The 22,705-nt window shown below is 41.8% G+C and overlaps 4 protein-coding genes across 6 annotated transcripts; 1 reads left to right on the top strand and 3 right to left on the bottom strand.

Annotated features, from left to right (window-relative positions):
* Positions 1-132: 132 nt before the first annotated feature.
* Positions 133-5,258, bottom strand: pofut4 (protein O-fucosyltransferase 4). 2 transcript variants are annotated; one of them, XM_029441544.1, is made up of 5 exons: positions 5,123-5,258; positions 3,327-3,665; positions 2,818-3,198; positions 1,137-1,759; positions 133-970 (listed from the first exon to the last, which is right to left on the bottom strand). In XM_029441544.1, the coding sequence occupies exons 1-5, from the start codon at positions 5,162-5,164 to the stop codon at positions 820-822; spliced, it is 1,536 nt and encodes a 511-aa protein (XP_029297404.1). In that variant the 5' UTR covers positions 5,165-5,258; the 3' UTR covers positions 133-819. The 2 variants fall into 2 exon arrangements, with proteins under 2 accessions (XP_029297404.1, XP_029297405.1); XM_029441545.1 differs by lacking the exon at positions 5,123-5,258 and adding an exon at positions 3,966-4,138.
* Positions 4,763-8,794, top strand: rab9b (RAB9B, member RAS oncogene family). The gene is given in 3 exon segments (XM_029441546.1): positions 4,763-4,851; positions 5,781-5,939; positions 5,941-8,794. Coding segments are annotated over 2 exon segments (612 nt in total). The 5' UTR covers positions 4,763-4,851; positions 5,781-5,837; the 3' UTR covers positions 6,451-8,794.
* Positions 8,795-9,126: 332 nt separating this feature from the next.
* plp1a (proteolipid protein 1a) lies at positions 9,127-16,293 on the bottom strand. Of its 2 annotated transcripts, none has more exons than XM_029442041.1 (7): positions 16,149-16,293; positions 13,751-13,937; positions 13,455-13,611; positions 12,939-13,107; positions 11,799-11,872; positions 11,623-11,688; positions 9,127-9,676 (listed from the first exon to the last, which is right to left on the bottom strand). In XM_029442041.1, the coding sequence occupies exons 1-7, from the start codon at positions 16,150-16,152 to the stop codon at positions 9,515-9,517; spliced, it is 819 nt and encodes a 272-aa protein (XP_029297901.1). In that variant the 5' UTR covers positions 16,153-16,293; the 3' UTR covers positions 9,127-9,514. The 2 variants fall into 2 exon arrangements, with proteins under 2 accessions (XP_029297901.1, XP_029297902.1); XM_029442042.1 differs by lacking the exon at positions 9,127-9,676 and adding an exon at positions 9,831-11,228.
* A 2,248-nt stretch (positions 16,294-18,541) lies between these two features.
* Positions 18,542-21,806, bottom strand: pcdh20l (protocadherin 20-like). Its single transcript, XM_029441588.1, is given in 4 exon segments — positions 18,542-20,834; positions 20,836-21,099; positions 21,665-21,736; positions 21,738-21,806. Coding segments are annotated over 4 exon segments (2,649 nt in total). The 3' UTR covers positions 18,542-18,590.
* Between the last annotated feature and the right edge of the window lie 899 nt (positions 21,807-22,705).

Below are 22,705 nucleotides of genomic sequence, written 5' to 3' on the forward strand. Positions count from 1 at the left end.
TATACATCTATATATATATATATATATCTATCTATATCTATATATCTATATATATATATATATATCTATATATATCTATATATATATATATATATATCTATATATATATATATATATATCTATATATCTATATCTATATCTATATATATATACCACAGAAATGCTAAGACAAGCTGTTCCTGAGGACTACTTTGTAAATGCAGTGGTGACTTTCCATAGGGGAGTTGTGCTTAACTTGACATTTGCATTTTGCCACTCCTTAGTGAAACAATTTCCTTGCATAGTAACTTAAAATAGTTTTGCACATAAATGTGACTTTAGCTCATAACCATTAGCTGTTGAGTAAATGTAAAGAAGCTGATGCACTTTGATGGCTACTGTCTTAATGGTCTCCACACACAGTTAGACAGAGCTCCCTTGGCTCTGCCCCAGTATAATGAAAACCTGCCTCCCATGAGAATGTGCCACGGAGGAACAACTGCATGCAGTTAATGTTAACAATGCAAGGCGGAGTAAGGGCAACGATGGCACCTCAGTTATAGCAATTAAACAATTTGAAAAGGTTGGCATATAGAACTCTAAAACATTATTTTCACATTACTGAACTGGCAATAAAGGACAAACGTATAATGTCAGCCGAATACAATATCAAAATCTGTTACAGTAGAACTAAATTGCTCATAAGTAGTTTTTGGCAAAGGTGCAAAAAATATTAGTAATTTCTGCTCCATTCCCTCATTTAAACAGAGGGAATGCATAATATGGGACACCTCTGCAATCCTGGACGTGCTCCATCCTGTGTTTGTTTCAAGGCCTGTGTCAGTGTTTTCCTCTGGCTCTGCTCACAGCAATGTTTTGGATGTGCTTCCACAGCAGCGAAGGGTCTGACTCGTTATGTCTTATCAGAGACTCCAGCCCCTCTGCTTGGTCCAGGCTCTGCCAGTAATCCTGAGGCCATATTTGCAACCATCTGCGGACAGATATAAAAACAGATTAGGCTCATCGCAGAGGTTATTTTAATTAGACCATTAAAATAGACTGGTGTCTCTCCCCTCGGGACATTGTTATTCACATTAATATACAGAATGTAGAAGGATTTCACACCTGGCACATTGAATAATTTAAGACAAACTCACCCATCATCTGCAGGTAAGTCTTTGACATCTCCGTACCCCGGGCAGGGCAGGGAGCACCCCATGTGAGAGTTGTTAGCCATTTTAGCCTGAGGAGGTTGGTTGTTCTTGGGGGCTTTCTTGTGTGCTCGTTCTGCCGCCAGCCGTGAATTCTCCTGGTCACACACGTAACATTCAAATCCATTCAGGTAGTTGGGTTTACTCATGTCATTAACCCCCCACTCACGGGTCTCCAGAGCCTCAAACAAACGCGTGTTAGTAATGCGGCTGGGGCTCTTGAACTCTAAATATTTTGCATATTCATTATCATTCTCATCAAGACGTTTGAGGAATTCCCCGAGAGCTTTGGGCGAGGGGAAGTGATCTATGATGATTGCAGAATGGTCGTTGGGCATCCAGTCTGCCACCACAGAGGAGCCTCGATAGACAGGCACGCAGCCCTGATGCAGAGGCCGCCACAGCTTCTCTGTCATGTAATCTGGACACAGGCCGTTCTCCAGTGCCAGGTGAAACTTATAGCGGGCAACAAAATTCATAAAGTTGGACTCTTCGCCGGTAGCTGTGGCCGTGTCCTCCAGATGTTGAGGTAGTGGTTTGTTGTTCAAGCATTTCCCGTAGGAGTCCACCTGCAGAGAGAACAAGTAATGAGTGAGAACATAGAAAGATGGGGGCATACGCAGGAAACATTTGGGACATTATAAATTAGACCTGGACGCACTTTTAATGTTCTACATTTTTCAGAAAAACCAGATTAGACATTTATAATTAAATTCTAACATTTCATTCCCCAATGGGAATTCTCAAACACCACACTGAGGGCTACATTTACAAAGCATTTACGGAGGCGTTACTGCAGTTGCATGTGCGACAGATTAATGGTTTTGACCTACTGACCTGTGCCCACAAGTTTGTGCAAGTGGGAACGCGGAAGACTCTTAAGCTACAGTTTTTCAGTGCATGTGAGGCTGTTGATGTTTGTTGTAAAGAATTAGAGGCCAAGTGTTTTATTTGAGAACAAAATGTCAGAGGATGAGTACATAATACATCAACAAATCACACTTTATTACCATTCCATTTTTAATAAAAGAAACAGACTAATTGGTACCTTAGGAGATGTGCCTACCAACATCTGCAAAGCTTCTGATTATTTTATATACACAGAGCTATTATAGATAGTCCTCCTTAGTTATAATAATTAGAAAAGTGCAGCTCACTTAGCGTACATCTATATAAGAGTCTTAATAAACCAGGTACTAAACTGGAAACAGCTACACTCATATAGCATGCATCTACCTTTACATTACCACTACTGCATTGCACCTTCTACTATACCTTACACCTCATACTATACTATAATAATATGTTATACTGATATACATATATTTATTTATTATTTATTACACTGTTAACATATACTAGACTCGCTGCTATTAATCATACTGTGTCACTTTCTCGTAACTTTGTCTTTAATGGCTCTTGTTTAGTTTATTGTTGTAAAGTTCTTGACTACTTTCTACTCTCCTACTAGATGTATATACCTCCCTTTTAATTTACTCCAATTGTGTTATTTACTCCCATTTATCTGTACTAATGTCTGTCTTTACACTCTGGGGATCAATAAAGGCTTATTTGATCTTTTTTTGTAAAAACAAATGGCCCTGAAAGAAACATCTCCATACTGTACCTGAATATACTTCATGAGCTCCTGGACATATCTGTTTCTGTCTGAGGGTACATCGCAGTGAGACTGCATGTAGAGCACAGGACCCAGGCCTTCCCTCCTCAGCCGGTTCTTCTCCTTCAGGGAGACGGTCACAGGCTGCAGCAAGTAATCCAGAGAAGGCAGCCACTGCAGGGTCAGAGGATAGTCTGACTCCCTGCGAAACGTGGCAGTGTAGTTGAACAGTCTGATTCCCGGTCCATGGGAGAGGATGTAGTTATTCATGGGTGACTCTTCATGGAACAGTGCCCAGGTCTGATGGCGGAGACGAGGGAGCGGCGCCTCATATGCCCGAAAGTCTGTTCCATAAAAAATGATGGATGCTGTCCGTTTGTACACCTGGACCTTTCAAGATCAAACTCAAGATTACTGGCAGAGCAACTTCAGATGTGGATTATGATTATTAATGTGAGCATGCATTATCTGTCTGTCTAAGCCAAGAGTTTCGGTAAAAGGCTTATGATCTCTGGTACCTTGCGGTTGCTTGTGACCAGGCAGGAGGATGTGGCACAGTCTATGCGTTCAGAGTCACCAGGGAAATGTGGGAACAGTCCTCCACTCCACCAGAGGAGAATGGGCAGCTCCTTGTTGCTCCGGCGGTCACTGTTGCCAGGTCCTCTGTATGAAGTGATGGAAGCAAACTCCATCTCTGACAGAGCACTCTGGGGCTGAAAGGCTCCTCGGTCCACTGCATCCAAAGCCTCCAGGGGAAGTTGATCATCTGGAAAGGAGGCAAAGGAGACCCAGACCCAGCACAGGACACCAAACAGCCCCAGACATGCACAGGGCACCATCCTGCCCCTACCCGCCATCTAAAAAGGTTTTAAAGAACAGAAAACACATTTCAGAGACTTTTGCACTACTCAGATACAAGTTTAAACCACCATTTAAAATCACAAATCAATTCACTTTCATATCTGTCTCATGTCTTGATTCCTAAGTCTCGCAAATAAGCTCACGCGCTGTTTTGGTACTCATAACCCAAATTAAAGTTGTGTGGATGCAGTTATTTCTGCTCACCGATAACTTCGATGAACAAACATTAGAAATGTACTACAACCACAAGTGGTATTGTTTTGCACCAATATCGACACATTTACACTGTTTCCTACCATTACCACTGCAGCAAAATCATGAAGGTGCGTTTAACTTGATTCTTCAGAGAAAAAAAACATACAGCTATTCTCCGGATAAGTTGGTTTTAAGGATAACAAAGTGGAGTCTCTTAACACACAGCCAACGGTACAGTCAGAATAAAAACAGCCGGATTCTTCTTCTTCGTTACTGCTTTTCTTTTTGCAGCTAACCCAAGCTGCACACCGCCACCTACAGCTCCGGAGTGTAATATCTTTAATATACAGTATTATCTATTTAATGTGACGACTGCAACACATTTTTGTTGTTATGTTCAGTTTGTAAAAATAAAAAATATAGAGTATGCAAAGACATGATAGCAAATAGACTGCTTCATACAGAAACCAAACATAAACTATTAATTATAAATGAATCAAAACAGCGTTGGAACATAGTCTTCTATACCAATACAAAGCAGTCTGGTAAATTTATACTACACATGGCATGGACTTTTTACATAATGTCTAATAGGGTATTGTTTTACATTGCTCTGTTTTTCTTTTTTACCTTTTCTTGTTTCATTCTATGCAATGGCAGAGATTAGGGTGTAATGAAGTGCAACCATAACCATAATCATATACATATAATTATATGTTTTGTTATATTAAGTGCAGTATAGAAGTCAAGTGAAGTAGACCTATTTGCACCTCAAAACGTACTTGTATGTGTACACCTTACATGGTCTCTACACTAACCACACCTCACAGTGACACTTTTCATCATTTATCTAAAGTGAACTTTACGGACTTTAGGACAGTGTGGGCAGTGTGCACGTGCAGCTTCTCAATGGGTGCGCGCACGTCACGACACTCTTAGTCAGATGTAGGGAGGGCAGACAGCGCAATATCAGCTATTAGTAACAGGGTGAGTAAACATACATGCATGCTTTTTCTATTCATATTACATGCATTCAATTATATATATACACATCACTTTAATGCAACATGTGTTGTTTTGTTGCTTTTAAAAATAGTTTTGATTTGCATGTGCAATGAAGCTAACGGTTAGCCTGAATGTCAACAAGCCACCAGACTAGCCGGCTAGCTTGTTAGTTTTTTTTGGGAGGCTTTCTGTGGCGCTACACAGTACAACAGTGTTATTGTCTGTTGCATTGTGGTTTTTAGAAGCATGTTACCTCTTTCGGATCCTCGTTCACTTCTGCTATTAAGCGCTTCATGAACAGTTTCGCAGAGACCCTCGACGAAGCGGTTTAGACGCCAGTCACCGTTGACAACAAGCTGGGACATGTTTGTGCTCTGCGCAGGTGCAGTGCTCGTCAGCTCACGAGCCTGACTCGCCCCTGATATTGTGTCATAGGACTCCTACCCTTCAACGGTTTTATACGTCATAAAAATAATTTCTTAAATGTTGCAGGATAATGTTTATGTACTACTCTATGGCTGGCAAGCATGTGTAGTTTATCACGAGTCAGTATTACTGTGTCGTGTAATAAACTACAAGGCTGTAGTCACCCAGCCCAGAGCTTCAATCCGAGACCTTTGGCAGACATCTCGGTCCTTCACCCCTGTCATTGTGTCCCTGAAACTAGTCAACCATTATACATCTCCTTTTCATTTGAGGTTGAATACAAATGTTGCTAGAACAGCAGTCTTTCCCCCATAGTTATCTATCTACACCGAATCACGAGTGAAGTCAAGCCCACAGACTTTGGTTTTGGTGTTGAATGTTTTCTGAGAATTCAGTGTGTTTCATTTTCTATTCTCCAATTGTGTTTAACATTTCCCTTTTAATTGTGTAGTGAATATATATTTTGTGTTACTTCCTCTTTCTAGTTTAAATCGGCCCTGGTCTGCCACCTGGTGTGGAGGCCTTGTTGGGTTGGAGGAAACATGATGAGCGGGAAGAGCCTGCTCCTCAAGGTGATCCTGCTGGGAGACGGTGGAGTGGGCAAGTCCTCCCTAATGAATCGCTATGTCACCGACCGCTTTGACTTCCCAGTCCTTTCACACCATCGGCGTGGAGTTCCTGAACCGGGACCTGGAGGTGGACGGGCGCTTGGTCACTCTGCAGATCTGGGATACAGCCGGCCAGGAGCGCTTTAAGTCCCTGCGCACGCCCTTCTACAGAGGCGCCGACTGCTGCCTGCTCACATTTGCTGTGAACGACCTGCAGAGCTTCCAGAACCTCGGCTGCTGGAAGAAAGAGTTCATGTACTACTCAGATGTTAAAGACCCTGAGCGCTTCCCTTTTGTGGTGCTAGGCAATAAGGTGGACATGGAGCAGAGGGAGGTGGGGCAGGACGAAGCACGGGCCTGGTGTGAAGAGACTGGCTGCTGCCCGTACTTTGAGACGAGTGCTAAGGATGACACTAATGTCACAGCTGCGTTCGAGGCAGCGGTGAGGGAAGTGCTGGCTGCTGAGGACCAGATTGACCATGCACTACTGAGTAGTACTATCGATCTCCATGGCAACCGCAAAGCTTCTCGTGGGTCTTGCTGCTGATTGGTCAGTTGTGAATCCACCTTGTCTTAATCTCTCTGGCTGAAATTTGCCCATGGTAGTTTTGAGTCAGTCAGATATTGTTAATGGTACACGCACAATTGTAGGTACAAGGTACTGACTCAGTATTCCCTGAAGATAATGGTGGATGAGATACAGCTGCGCTGAGGAGGGCCGTTTCAAGGATTCAGCTGCTGTGTAGGTTGTTGAATTATTGCTCTAACTAAGGTACAGGCACACTGTAACAGGCACACTTATTCTCTGTACTCTGTCTGCTTTCAGTAGTGTTGTTGCACAAAAAGATTTACACCCAGATTCAGCTTGGTCTGCCTATGCAGTTGTATCAAATAGTGCTTTCAGAGCATTCATTTCAATTATAATTTAATACAATGGACAAGACAATACATTAGTCCTCTTATAAAAAGCACACTCTACCTTTGGCACAGTAACCTACATTTTCCTGGGTTTTAGAGGGACTTTGAACACAACTTCACATTTTCTTGTTATTAGATCTTTCAGCAGAAATGGAGAGCTAATGTATTTTACAAACAGTGTCTGAGTGACAGTGTTCCCAATCCAGGCAGATATTATGCATAAGAACTCCCAACATCAGTATGATGACCAATATATGATTTGAGGTACGAGGAGGCAGGATGTCTTCAATGAGAAGGGAATTGTAAGCTTTAATTTTGCAGCTCCGACTGTAAGCATCGGGTACGAGCTAACTGCCATTTGTCTATATTTATTACCACTGCACTACTGTGTAGCTGGAGGTGTCAGGTGTACGAGTTAGGCATTTTCATTTTTATTTCCCATGATTTCTGTACATGGGCCTGTTTACCAATTAAGGTTCAGTGTTTCTCAAAGTTTAAAAATAACACTGCTTTTGCTGCTCTTATTGATAAACTGCTGTTTACTTTTCCGTGAAGCACATTTTCATCTGTAATTCTTTTTTTTTTACACACATTATGTGACATTCTGTTTGACCAAGGGCTGATTTAAGTGTATTTTCCTGATGTATAGAGGAAGTTATAATTATCAGAATTAACAATAAGTTTCACAATTTTGGCATGTTTGTAATCCCGTGCTGGCTAGCCTTATCATTCCAGTCCTTTAGCTTTGCCTATTCTGAAGGTCTTCTGTGCTTTACTGATGTATTACATACAACTTGTGCTGTCTGTCAGGGCATTCTAGGTCTCTGCTGAATGTGAAATAGCTTGAGCACAAGGATAAGGCCATTACTACTAATGTGCATTAGTCTCCTGTCCATTATTGAGTGAAACATACAACTGAGTATTCTGACAACTTAACGATGTTTACTTGTTTTCAGCTGGCTGGTACTTTACTTCTATTTTAATATTTTTACATACAGGCCTTTTTTTGCCTGTATAGTTAAAACAAAATGCTGATATTCAATGCTTTTTTTTCTGTTATGTTTGAGGTACTGTGTTTCTCTCTCACCCTGAGATTTGCCTTTTTAAGTCAAAATTTGCATCATATTTCAGTGTGTGTGTGTGTGTGTGTGTGTGTGTGTAGACTAATAGTTAACATTACAAGAGCTTCACTGCGAAAGTGAACCGAATCCAATCAGGTACAGTCATATTTACTTATTACATGGTTCTTTGGTTTAATGTAGGCTTATAATAAACCGCTTGTTCATATTATTACTGTAAAGGTGTGAGTACGAGTACTCATGGTAGTATGAGAGAAACCTTAACTGTGAACTGAGTGGGCATTTTAACTAAATCAAGCTGGTAGCCTTCCTCAATTCAAAGCAAAAGTGAGGGCTGTTAGTTTATCATTAGTCAGTGTTATTGTTTTCTGGATTAAACAAAATACTTTCTCTTTATTAAAACTCAGTTTTTATCCGGTTCAAATGATGTAGCATACAGTGTTGACCTGAAATCTAACTTACCTGAGAATCAGTGGGTACTTATAAACTGGTAGCATAACCCGACAGTATGTTGCTCTCATGATGCTGTCCTATCTCACTGCAACCATGTCTTCTGTCAGTATTTTTTATGTTGCTGTAATATTTATGAATGTCAAAACGTATTTCTTTGGGCTGTCCAAATTAATGGCTTATGTAAATTGCAATGGGGATTCATTTTCTAATAATGTACAAAATGACACTGAACGTCTGTCTCATGCTCAGTGCTCAAACCCATGAGTGTGATTCAAGCCGTGTGAAAGTCAGACTATTCATCTTGATTATGTGTTGATCTAATGGACAACTTCCCATACTCCTTTTTTGCACTACGAAGGATAAGGCTGGTTGTGCCAACATGCTGGCAAAACGACTAATACTCTCCAGTGCTTGGCTACAAATAAAACATGCAACATACCAAATGGAGACACTTCCTTTGTCTGTGTTTTTGTGCTAAAGCCTTGAAAATTCATGAAAGTATGTGGCTTAAAAATGACTTTATAGTTATATATATATATATATATAAAAAAAAGAAAACCTCAAACTATTTAAGACTAAAATAGGTCACTCAAATGAATCAGTATACCTCAGCTCTCCACCGTTCAGCCATTTCACCATCAGGAAAAAAAATCCCCAATATCAGCAGTAGGAAAATGAAGCATTACTATACTTCTCAGCAAGCTCGAGTAAAACGCTCCTTTGTTTTCCTCGCACAAGACCTTAAATGTCATTGACTGACCAAGTATGTGGGGACCCGAGTGACAGTGAACACAGTTTATTTCCTCTTCATTAAAAAGCATAACAAGCATACACCGCATACTGTGAAATCAGATCTGAAAAAAACAAATCATGTCTGCCTTTCAAATGAAATCTCTGACTAAGGAAATATACAGAAAGTATAGATTCTTCAGACATGAGTCAAATGCAAAATATTGAACTGTCATGGCTCCTAACTGCATTTCATGACTTTAGATGTGAACAAACAACCTATATTTGAGTAAAAACATCACAATAATGAAAGGACTCAATTGACCAAATACTATGAAGTTGTACTCGTCACGTAAATGTATAATTTTGATGATCAGCTCAAATTGTGATGGCTGTCATGAAAAGCTCCTTCAGCAAAAACCAGAGGTATTGTCAGGAGATGTGAGATGTGTTTGCAGGGTATGGGGAACACAGTGTCCCCCCTCTGTCCCTCTGCAACCTCCCATACAGGTCATAGCCTCTCTTCTCTTTCTTCCTGTGCCTCAACTTCCTTTGGTACACATGGTTCACAGCCAAGTGCAGGGAACAGTGCACCTGTGGACACAAGGGGAGAGAATACAAACACCTTACAAAATACTTTGACCCCTAGATATGGCAGAACGCCAAGTTAAACACTGACACTACACCAGACACTGCACGTTCACACAGACTACAAACAAATGTTTTCAGAGGCGCTCTGCACAAATACTTCAAATAATATTATTTTTATTATCACATTTTACCAACACAAAAAAATGTCTTTTTATCAAACAGCCAGCTGCCATCATTCACAGCTGGGTAATGTTTACACAAAATGGAATAATCTACTTATTACGCTGCAAAAAGTTTTGTTAGTAAGACCTAAAGGGTACAATTAGTAGTAAAATCAGCTAAAGTAAGTAAAAAATAAAGGTGTGTTATACAATAACTACAACAAAATTCCTAAAGAATTATAGTCAAAACAAAGCTGTCCTATCTCTATAAAAGTACCTCAGTCATGCATTAACAGCAGGGCGAGCCACACCTCAACAATGTGCTTTAGGTCAAATAATATGAGGTCACTCGATAAGTTAGCACCTAGTGCTTTTGCCATCTCAAAATGAGAAACAATTTCAGACCTTTCTAGATCAGAACTAAACAAGAATGTCCCTTTGTAAGAAAGAAACTATTCAAAAATAATTAAAATTCCTTCACTCTGAATCCATCACTGCAATTATTCCGAGGGAGGTTGGGGTCATGCGGCAGTGTGTGTGTGTCTCGAGGGAGGTGGGGGTCATACAGCAGTGTGTGTGTGTGTGTGTGTGTGAGATCCCAGAAGAGTTGAATTGAGGCTTTAGAGAGGTCTAACCCTCTCTTTGTCTGCAGGACCCTCTCCCTTGACATGTGATATAACCCTTGGCAGAGACTCGGAGCGCAGGTGGCCCTCACAACTGGCTCCTTATTGGCTGGTTTTTAAAACGGCCATGACTCCATTGTTGAGGCTTTTCTCCAGCCCGTGAGAAAAGTCCTGAGGTCAGCATGAGACTGCAAATGCATGCTTGTCTGCCACCACGGCAACCAGATGTGAAGCATGGTAGCCATGGTAACCTATAATCCCTATTCTCGGCAACAGCTGCATTCTCGCAGCACATGTGTTGCAAATTGCTGGTTATTTCTTACACATGTTAATTAATTAGTGGCGTGTTATTTGTATTTTGAGTGCAACGGGAAGCAGAAATTAATTTTAGACACTAACCTCAGCAAGCGGCAATAATTTACAAATATTTTGGTGACAGGAAATAGGAAATACTGAAATAAGACTTACTGCATGTAAAAGCAGTAGATAAACCTAACATACATACATACAATAAAACAAAATAACATTCTTCCCAACAAGAAAGGTAAAAATATAAAGACAACATTTTTAAGAGTCTGTGACCACAGGTAGTTCTGTGCAGATGATGTGGAAGAAGATAATTGTTGCCGTCCCTTTAGATCCCCATGTTGATGGTGAAGTAGTGACAGAGCAGACAGGAAGCTGGTGAGCCTAACACCGTGCCCCTATGCCCTTCCTCCCCAGATACCGAAGAACCGCAAAGTTATAGGTGGTTGAGACAGTATAGGTCAGCTACGGAAGGACAAGCAGAGACAGGAAGTGTCAGAACAAAAGTTAAGAAGAAAAATCCACAACATCCACAAGAAAGACATATGATTAACTGCTAATAGCATTAATTTAATAGCAGATGCCATCCGTATAACAGCTTCTGTAATGGAGCATGCAAGTATAATGGTTGCACCATTTGCCTGGCTGGAAAACCATCAGACATTACTGCACTATTATGATGTTTGTGTCAGCTGAGAAAGAGGAACAGAGAGCAATAGTACAAAAGTCATTATTCATGGAGGCCTGAGATGCCTCGCTGCCTACACTTTGAGCGTCACTGAGTCACATGAGTCAACACTATTGTACCCCACTGTGAAAGAGCAGACAAATTGGCCCCGTCGGAGGCATAATCACTCACCAGAGCCAAGAGAGTGATGCCCGCACCAGCGAAGGCAGCAATGTAGAGGTCATAGGTCATTCGGTACTGATCGGAGATAGGAGATTTGCGTTAGTGGTGATGACATGTGTCTTAATTTTGTGTCTGGCAAATTGTAAAACATGACAGTAGAGCTTTAATTATTTATGGGTTCTTACCTCTCTGGTCTTGCAAACATTAGACAGAGTCATGCCACAAGCTTTCCCTGGCACTGCATTCCATGGCAGGAGCCCTGTTGAAAATCACATTTCACAGAGAGAGTACAGAGACTGTCAAAAGGATAAAGATGGCATTATTCTATATTTTACTTAATGTCCACAAATCACTTGAAAAGACACACACACACACACACACACACACACACACACACACACACACACACACACACACACACACACACACACACACACACACACACACACACACACACACACACACACACACACACACACACACACACACACACACACACACACACACACACACGTTATAAAACATGAGAAAAGTGATTCTTTTGGGGACTTTTTTTCAACTGCGGATTAATACACATTTGATGAGCTAGTGCATATTTATTCAGAATAGTGTATGTGGGATGGACTGAAAAAGTATGGTGCCCATGTTCATGGTAATGAAGGAACAGTGAGGCTCATTGTGCGGCAAATGTGTTTTTAGTCAAACTCTAGGGCTCTAGAGATGGCAATGTTGGTCTGCCCACCACTTTATACAGACTAAAAGATCTCAACAACTATTGGCTGGATTGCTACAAAGATTTGCACCAACATTCATGGTGCCCAGAAGATGAATACTAATTAACTTTGATAATCCCCTGAGGTTTCCACTTGTGCCACCATGAGATTAACATTTTTGGATTTTGATGAACGTATCGGACTATTGGATGGATTGCCATGACATTTGGCACAAACATTCAAATGTTAATATGACCAATATTTGTCCAATTTATGACCAAACATCTGCAAACCTAATGACATTCCCAACAGCTCCAGCTGTACTTTGTGTTCAGTGCTAATTATTAGCAAATATTGGCATGCTCACACACTTAAAATCAAGATTGTGAACACGATAAACATTAAACATGCCGAATGTCAACATGTTAGCGTTGTCATTGTGAGCATGTTAGCATGTCGACTTTAGCATTTGAATCTGTGCTTATGACAGCTTCACAGGCTTTCAACAGGAATAATAATTAATTGTTGGTAGTGGTGTTTTCATGGGATTTGTTGATACAATAAGAGTCATAAGTCAGTGTCATAGGATGCCATTAAAATATGCCTTGTTACCATATTGCCTTGCATCAACACAGAGCTGGTTGATGCTCGCTGGGGTCTCAGTCAAAACATCAATGGTGTGGCAGGTTGCATCCATGTTGTAGAAGAAGTAGACAGGCAGTGCCGAGAAGGCAAACACCAGCAGCCACAGCACAGCTAGTACGTACGTCATCACTATAAACTGGAGCAGAAGAAAACATTAGGTTGCATCCTAAGAAACTGATGCAAATAATCTAAGAGTGTTTTTTACGAGCAGAAACTCACTTAGTGACCATTTCCTTTTTTTTTTCTGATTAGCTTTACTTATTATCTTACTCTCCTCCTCCTCTTCTTCTTCTTCTTCCAACCACTCAGCTTTTTTATCCCCAACCGCTCAAACACACACTGTATGCTTATCTTTGCATGTCCCCAAAAGGTTTTTAGCAGCCTTAAGATTTTCAGCTCAGCACCCACCAGGGAGTGATATGTGTATTAATCCCATCCAATCTCTCCAATCCCCTTTACTTGTCCTACTCTGGGCCCTCTCACCGAGGAGCTGAGGCAGCGGCCACACATGGTGCTCCTGAACTCTCCAAAGGTTTGCTTGGCAGCGCTTGTGGTGTAGAAGCCCTCAGCCAACAGCATGATGCAGTAGAGGAAGAAAAAGGAGGCCAACCCATAGATGACATACTGGAAATATTGGATGCTGAGGAGGAGGAAAAAGAAAACAGTCAAAATCAAGGGTTACAAAGAACCTATACTTTCTGAATACATCCCGAGAAATCCCACGACAAGGTTTAAAAGCTGTTCCTCAAATGATGGAAATGGTTAAATTTACCACTCACATGTAGGCAAGAGTGATGTAGTCCTGGAGGTTACGGGCAAAGTAAGTCTCGATGAGTCTCTCCGTCTCTGTGAGTGCTTGGTGCCCACAACCACAGAAGAGGGCAATGCCAGAGAAACACAGCAGTGTGGCGACCAGGGAGCAGTACGGCACCCCACCCAAACAGCGCATACAGCAGTCATAGCAACCTGTTAGTCAAGACGCAGCACCATGAAAGTCAATGCACATAATTAACAGATACAATATGACAGACAGACTCTGTTCCACTGTACACACATGTAGGTTAGGAGCTTTCTTGTGAAGAAGGAATACCTTTTTAACTCTTTCCACTTAGTACAGTTAATATAGACATGTGCTAAAACCTGTAAATGGGTCAGTTCACCCACATAATAATTTTAAAAATAACCTTTGCTTAGTTAACTCTAGTGATGGCCATGCAGATAGTTTGGTTGTATTTTCCCTGGTTTTGAGAAATACCCAAATGAGATTTTTGCCTCCAACCCCATAATGAATGGAATTCTTTTTGCACTGTGCGAGACTAGTTTTGAATCTATTATTTATTTAGTCTAACAACGTCAAAAATAGTGATTAAATATCATCCACAGTTTCTCAGAGCACAAGGTGACATCTTCAAAAGTCGTGTTTGTCCGACCAACGGCCCAATATCCAAAGAGATGCTTGATATGGATTGATATGAATCAAAAATGGTTGCCGATTGATTTTATGTCGATCCACAAATCAATTTTTCTCTCATGCTGGATGATTCAAAAAACTTGTTGCTAACAGTTTCCATAGTGACTGTTTCTTTGGTAGAAAGTAGTTCCCATGAAAAAAAGAGCACAAAGGGTTGGATAATCCAGAGAAAGATCAACTGTCATTTTTTAATGGTGTGAACCCCATATGCAATTCAATTGAATGGGGGTGATGGGGATGATCTTAGAGATGGATCTCTCAAAACCTGGGCACATAAAACTGAAACTATTTGCATACCTAGATAACGACCAGAGGTAAGATTTCATTTTGAATCCGAGTTCATGTTACTGTAGACCGAGCTGCAGCTGTTAACACTTTCACTCCCTTGGTAAAGATGTGCATTCTCCCCCAATAGTCATGTGCTGTTTGAATGGATGCCAAAAGGGCCAAGGGTATGGGGATGTGTCTGCCCTGACCCCGGCTCACACCCTGACTCCATTCACCACCCAGCATGGAGGGTGTGAGAAAAGGGGGAGGACGGAGAGGAGAGACAAAGTAAAAGAGAGAGAGAGAGAGAGAGGCTGCTTTTGTGACTGCAGAGACAACAGTCTTTGTCCTAAGGCATCATGGGGGTACAAGGGCCACCAATGTCAAGCAAACAAAGGCCAGAGGCACCTCTATGCTTGACACACATGGACACACACATGCACACACTAAGAGACTTCCTTCTGGGGGAGACACTGGAACAAGAAAGTGATAGTGGGGAGCCGTCTGTGCTGGAAGAGGATGGAAAAAGCAAATCTATAAACAAACAATGCAACTGTGTGCCATTACACGCTTGCAAGCGTGCATCCACACAGAAACTCACAATGGAAGCAGACAGACTGTGGTTGGTACCATTACAGTAAACACAGATGGCAGGAGGGGCAAATAGATAGCTCTTTAATTGAACCCTTCTTCATGGCAGACAGAGAGAGACAGAGACAGAGACACAGAGAAAGAGAGTGAGAGACACACACAGAGACACAGACAGAGAGAGAACTGGGATTCCTGTCAGTCATATGGCATCACTTTACTGTGCATAAAAGAAACTGAGAAAACTAGCAAATAATAAATATCATCAGTATGGTTGTATTAGAAAGGCAATTAAAGTTGGTCAATTACGCATATTCCTATGTGTACAAAAGATTCTGCTCACCACGAGTAGCCTATAGGTAGCAGTATTCGCATAAACTAGAACTTTAAACATCACACAGTCCAACCAATAATAGCCCACATGCCTTCACACCTTGTACCAATTAACTAATTAATGACTTCACCAGCCGAAACAAAGAGCTGAACCAAAGCTGTCCGCACTCTCTCGATTGGGACTCAAATGAAAATATAGGTAGATCCGGTAGAAAATGTAAAGCCGAGGCCAAGTTCGGCTCTTTAAAAATTGAGAAAGATTGCGACCGAAAGCAAATGCGACAAGGCTCCTCTGAAAGTAGCCCTGCCATCTCAAGCATGAAATAAATCTCATGATATCAGTGGAGCATCAGCCGTTGAGTAGCCGACCTCTAAACTGACAAAAAAACGTAATAACTTCTGCTGCCCTTTCACAGTCCCATTCATATCTGCGTGCAAATCACATGAAACAGAATGCAGATTTGATAATGTGATGTATTCTATCTGCTAGGATCTAATAAGTGGCCGGAGTTTCTTACCCATGTCTGGAAGGATGTGTTCGAGGACTTGTTGGCTACTGCTTGCTGCCTGCACTGCAGCTGGTCCGCTGATGATATGCGCAACTGGTCTCCGGCCCCCGTATATCAACCTCAACTCGCTTTCTGTTCCCCAACAATGGACAGACCCGCTGATGACTGCAAGTGCAATCTTAAAGAAACAATGTCGTTTTTCAATGAACTTCAAGTTGGAGAATAATAAGGAGGTCAAGGTTCTTACGCTTGGAGAAATGTCCTTAGTTCATTGTTGACGCATATTTGCATATATATATATATATATATATATATATATATATATATATATATATAGAGAGAGAGAGCAACTGCATATGCAAATACAGAAGAGGGAACGAAAACAAAAAACACTTTTTCTTCTGTGAGTTGGCCATCCCAACTCTAGGGCATACAGTCATTGGTTCTCCAATACCTTCTGTTTTAAAAGCCCCATTGCAACATTTTAAGACTGAGAAATAAAATAAAATGATAAACAGCTCATACAGGTGGTCTATGGGGAATGATGAAACTCTGTTTGCACAGCGAAGGTGAACTGTCTTAAGTTACAGTTTCAATATGAGCCTGTGGACAGTTAGGTGAGGCTCTCCAGATTTAGGAAATTTTCATATCTGTTTGACTGAATTGTCTGAGATTCAGTACTGAACATGAAAGATCCCAGCTGGCAAAGCTGATATGGGCTTTATCATTTATCTCTTAAATGGGTTTATTTAGTCCTGGAATGTTCCTTTTTAAAAGCAAGATTAAAGTGGCATTCACAGACCATGAATATGTGGATTACTCAAGTCAGATAGTGCCTTTTAAGCCGGATAGTTGAGGGGTATTTCTCAGCATCACTACAGCGAGATTCTTTGATAAGAAAAACTGCTATTTTAATTAGACTGGATTGTTATGTAATTTGTGATCATAAATCCCCTAATGTGTATCTCAGAAATAATCCACTGGGCATTTGGGATCTGGGACAGCTGGTTTCTTTGTCCACATCAACTCATGAAACCCCATAACCCACCATCAAATGTTCAGCTTTAGTAAAAAAAAAAAATGAATTTGATTAAGATGAGATGTGCTGTGAGCGGAGCAGAGCTGCATGCAGCAGAGAAGCATCACTGATCTCAGATGACCTGACTGTGGCAGAGTGAGAGACTGTCCTCTGATTCATCTACACACCCTCTGGCAAAATACCAGAAATAAAGAGCTACATTTGGCTTCACCTGTGTCCAGCAGATGGCAGGCTTTCTCCGGGCACGGCATTTCTACAGTAGCAGACACATAAGGAGTTTCATCCTGCAATACCAATTATTTTTTGAGAAAAGTCAGTTTTGTCAAAAAGCACATTCAAACATGATGTTTCAAAAATCCAGTCCGTGAGGATGTTGGACATTTTGTCCACCAGGTCAAAAATGTCTAATTTTAACATTGAAAGGCTTTGTCATATGCACAACAGTTACAGCGCAGTTTTTGGCGTCCCAGGATCCTCCAGCAACTTTAGACATAAGAAGATGTAATATTATTTTGTACATGTTTTAATCTAATGGGATCTGTAATTCCTTATGTTAAAATGCTTCGTTAATTTGTAATTGTGTTATGTTGCCCTTTATTTCCTCCCAGTTAATGTAGTTACTGTCACAGTACAACCCTATTAGATTATTTAGTTTTGAGATGCTCGCTTAGAAATCCTCAGAGAAACACCACTCCTGTTTTACAAGCCTTGTTCTCCACTAAACAGGTTGTTGCACATTATGTTTAACAGACTCTGATAATCCTCTTACACAGGTGTATCTTGAAAGGATAGCATAATAGTTTATTAAACTATAAATACAAAGAAAACATTTTGTTTTGTAAAAGCTAAAACAAATAACCTGCCCTTTTTGTGTAATTGTCTACTCACCGATTTGTAAACACATTTTACCCTGACTCATTCAGACTTTATGCATCACTTAACCTGATTTTGATACCTCAATTGTTCCCCAGCATACAAATGTAACCCGTGAGAACAACTGCCTCTTGTAAAGATTTCTTTGAGCACAGTGTGATTTCCCTCCAAACATATTTAATCAAAACAAGTCTGTTGGGTCACTGCGTAGCGTACAGTAGGTTTGTCTGCCTTTTATCAGGTAACAGGTGAGATGAGGTGACTCGAGATGGTGGTGTGCCTTCCCTCTGTCGCCTCTCACTTGTCCACAGCTTTGTATATGCTTTTCTGGCAGCTTATCAGAAAATGGATCAACTCTCTTTCCGCAGAATGTTGCAGTTTTACAATGTTTGAATACACTGTGTATCAGAGTATTTAAATATCAAAATGCAATAAGTGTTTGACAAATATTCAGAATGTATTTAATTCACAGGCTGATTTCATCCTTGGCAAAGTGCGAGTGAGGATTACACACATTGCTTGCTTCATTCTGTTAGTCGTCAGTAATATTTGTCTTTGAGCCTGAGTGGAATCTCATTCTCCTCAATGTGCCCCCTCTTGTTCTGTTGTAGACTTGCTCTCTTTTGCTTCAGGTATAAAACAGCCGTCGCCACAAGCCAACATGTGGACACCAGCATCATACCAAGGCCTACTAGCAGTGTCAGCTGAGCAGATCTGGTGTCCTCTGCCTCACAGATGGGGGCCTTTGAGGGGTCAGATGTCCTTGACCAGGTAGGCGCCCTCTCCAAATAGCAGGGCCCCATGCTCTCATTGACCAACAGATTAACCCAGACAGTGGTATAAAGTGCTGGTTTCCCCCCATCTCTGACCACAATGAAGAGGTGATGCATTCCCAGGTCTTTGCGTAGAAGTTGCTGAGCTACGGTGATGTTCCCCGACCTTGAATCCACCCGGAAGGGGCTGCTGTTTTGTCCTGGGTCTGGCGCCACAACAGTGTAAGTAATCTCCGAATTCAGCCCTGAGTCCTCGTCGACAGCAAGGATCTTTGTTACAATGGTGCCTGTAATGGTTGCTGGAGAGACAGTCTGACAAGAGGAGTTGCTGCTGGGAAAGATCACTTTTGGCTGGTTGTCATTGATATCCTCCACAAAGATAGTTACCCTGGCAGTGGAAGTCAAAGCGACCGGGTGCCCATGATCGCTGGCCAGCAGGTAGAGTTCATAGCGGTCGTCCTTCTCGCGGTCCATGTTGGTGGTGGTGCGCAGTGTCTCCAGGGTGTTATCCAAAACAAATGGTCCACTGCTGCTTACAACATGCAACTCAAGGTACCCATTCTTTACTTTGTCTAGGTCTGTCACCCCAACCCTCCCCACCTGGGCGAATGGCGGTATGTTCTCTGGGATGAAAAAGATGAAGTGAGGTGTTACGAAAACAGGTGCATTGTCATTCTGGTCCAGAACACAAATGGATACTGTGGCCACTGACTCCAAGGGAGGAGAGCCGCTATCTTGTGCAAACACGGAGAGTTCATGTACACCCTGCTGTTCCCTATCCAGAACGGCTGACACAGACAGTTGACCTGTCACAGGGTCAATGTGAAAGATGGTAGATGTGTGTTTGTCCAGCCTATAGGTCACCCTGCCGTTGTATCCACTGTCTGCGTCTGATGCCGAGAGCTGCAGCAGTGACATCCCCGGCTGGTTGTTTTCCTCCACCTCCAGCTGGTAGTGAGACTGGAGGAAATGTGGAGCATTATCATTGACATCTGCCACCAACACCCTGATCACACGCCCGGAAGGAGAGATCACAGATCCTTCAGCTGATCTCCCATGCACTACCACAGAAATATGATGTTCACTTTTCAGCTCATAGTCTAGAGGCTTTGATGTAGAAAGCAGATATTTGCCATTTTGTGGGCTCAAAGTAAAAGGCACCTCATTTTCAATGGCAAGAGATGAGCCTTTAAAGCCGCTGTCACCCTCAAGCTCTAAAACAGCTAAGACGGTGGGGGGCTGGTTCTCTGGTAACACCATAGTCTGGTTTTGATGCTCCGCTATGAACCCGATCTTGATCGCCAGCTCTTGGTTCACCTTGGGGAGCACAGATACGGTTACCTGAGTGTCTGCTGGGGGGCAGTGATGGCCCCTAGCTAAGACTTTCAACAGCAGTTCCTCGGAGTTGTCACTCTGGAGGTCCTGTGTTAGTGTGATGGACCCAGTGAGGCTGTCGAGGCTAAAGAGCTTCTTGGCCCGCTCTGAGACTTTGGGACTCAGGGAGTATATGATGGCAGCATTTAGGCCTGAATCTGGGTCTGTGGCTCTGACCTGAACAACCAGCATGTTCTTCGGGGAGTCTCCGGGGATGGTGACGCTGCGGACGCTGTCGGAGCTAAAGCTTGGACAGTTGTCATTAACATCTGTCACTGTGACTATTAAAGTTGCTGTAGCACTTAAAGGGCCTGAGCCACAGTCGGTGGCCACCAGCACCATCTGATACAGGTCCCGAGTCTCCCTATCCAGAGCTGTTTGCACAACCAGCATGATGACAGAGCTGTTTTCTTCCACGTTTAAACTGAAAACTCCATCAAAATCTTTTAGCTGGTATTGCAGCTTGCCGTTATATCTGGCATCCCTGTCTTGAGCATTGTCATCCAATAAGAAACTGATCCCCACAGTCACATCCTCGGATATCTTCAGGTGTATTTCACTGCTTTCAAAATGAGGCGCATTGTCATTGATGTCCTCTATGATCACAGGGAACTGTATAAGGTCTCCCGAGGGACCCCACGACAGCATTGTGTAAAATGATGCATTCCTCGTCTTTTGTCTCCTCGCGGCAGAGAGCCTCGCGATCCATCTTTTGATCAGTGGTGTAGAAATTCCCTGTGTTGTTGTCCATCCACAGATACTTCTGGGTCAGGAGCTGGTACGGAGGTGAAAAGTGTTCACTTAGTGACCCTGCTAGGACACCAGGCCCCTGTTCCTCTGGGACAGAAAACCGGACAGAACCACATATGCTCTGCTGCAGATGGATCACAATCAGCAGATTCTGATAGGAGAAGAAACAAACTGTGAGCAGTAATTCTTTATTTTTTAAAATAACCCGTATTTACTTTTCTTTTCGGCTATGATGTGGATGTCTATTAGTTGCACTTGAACCTGACAGAGTGTAGAAGTTTTCCCTGGTGGTGATAAGGTTTAAACTTCATGCCTCAATGAGCTCTTTTAAAAGCAGGCAACTGTACAATGAAGGTAATGTGATGCCCCTCACTTATCTCCAACCAATTACTCACACACACACACACACACACACACACACACACACACACACACACACACACACACACACACACACACACACACACACACACACACACACACATAACAAAGTATGTGCTGTGGCTTTATACAAATAAAAATAACATTTACTGCATTTTCTTCTTTTCAATCTTTAAGATGCTCTGAATTGGCATTCGTTTTCAAATAACCCAAAAACTGCTCAGTACCTCTTCAGGTACTCACTACAACATTGCACACAAAAAAAAAGAATACTGACAAAGTAATTGGACACCATCAGAATGGATAGTCATCTTAATTGCTTTTGACTCACTGACCTGTAGTAGTCCAGCCCAGTTCATATTATGAGGAGTCCAATACCCCATCGCCCTCACGCATGCTACCAGCTCCCTCAGCAGCGAGTGGACTATGAGGACAGAGGCAGCAACTTAAACCTGCACAGCCGAAGGCATACTGCATTACATGCCCCTCCTATAACACTTACCTAGCGTGACAGACTGACACAGGAGAAGTCAGGAAGACCTGGTTTACCTGCATGACTTGGAACACATCATTTCGTAACAACTCTTGTGTTGCCTATTAATAAAACAATGAGTAAGGCTGGAGCATGTTTGTGTAAATAGCTTTCCTCCAAACTACCAGGACAAGCTTAATGTGCTATTACCAAATGTAAATACTCAAGTACAAAGTAAATTTAAGATGGCAATATTGCACTTTTTATTGACCTATATTTGTCTGAGAGCTTAAGTTACTTTGTAGGTTTAAATGTACATAACATATGTAAAATATGATCATAGCTTTAACTACCCACCAGTATATAAAGTAATTAAAATCCAACCACGATTAGCTACAATATTAAAATGCCATACAATACACACACAATAATGTATTAATTATTATTCATATTAAATTATTATTATATAGGCTTCCCTACAAGGGGCTATTCTGCACAATAAAATAATAATACAACGTGTTCAAGAATGAAGTTCATGGATTGATCATCATCGCAGTTTTTATGACTCCTAATGTAAATTCTACATGTACAAAAGCTCCTCGTGCCAACACATCATACATATATTATGATGGCTAAACGAATTATTTCACTTTTAAAGTCTACACATAGTTTCTTAATTTCAAAGCATGGGGAAACACCGTAAACCTCGTCCTGAGTTAGGTAACGGCTTATTTCCGTTTGTCTTGTTTGCGTATGGTTTTCCTTTTTAAACTTTCCGCCCACTTTTTCCAGTTACAGTCGACCGCTGAGGTTTTTCTGCGACATGATTGGCTGATCCGGCCCCGCTAACTGAGCGTGTGTGCGTGTGTACGTGCGTGCGTGCATGCGTACGTGTGTGTGAGGA

The sequence above is a fragment of the Cottoperca gobio genome, chromosome 10 (genome assembly GCF_900634415.1).
Source record: "Cottoperca gobio chromosome 10, fCotGob3.1, whole genome shotgun sequence".
Lineage (NCBI taxonomy): Eukaryota > Metazoa > Chordata > Actinopteri > Perciformes > Bovichtidae > Cottoperca > Cottoperca gobio.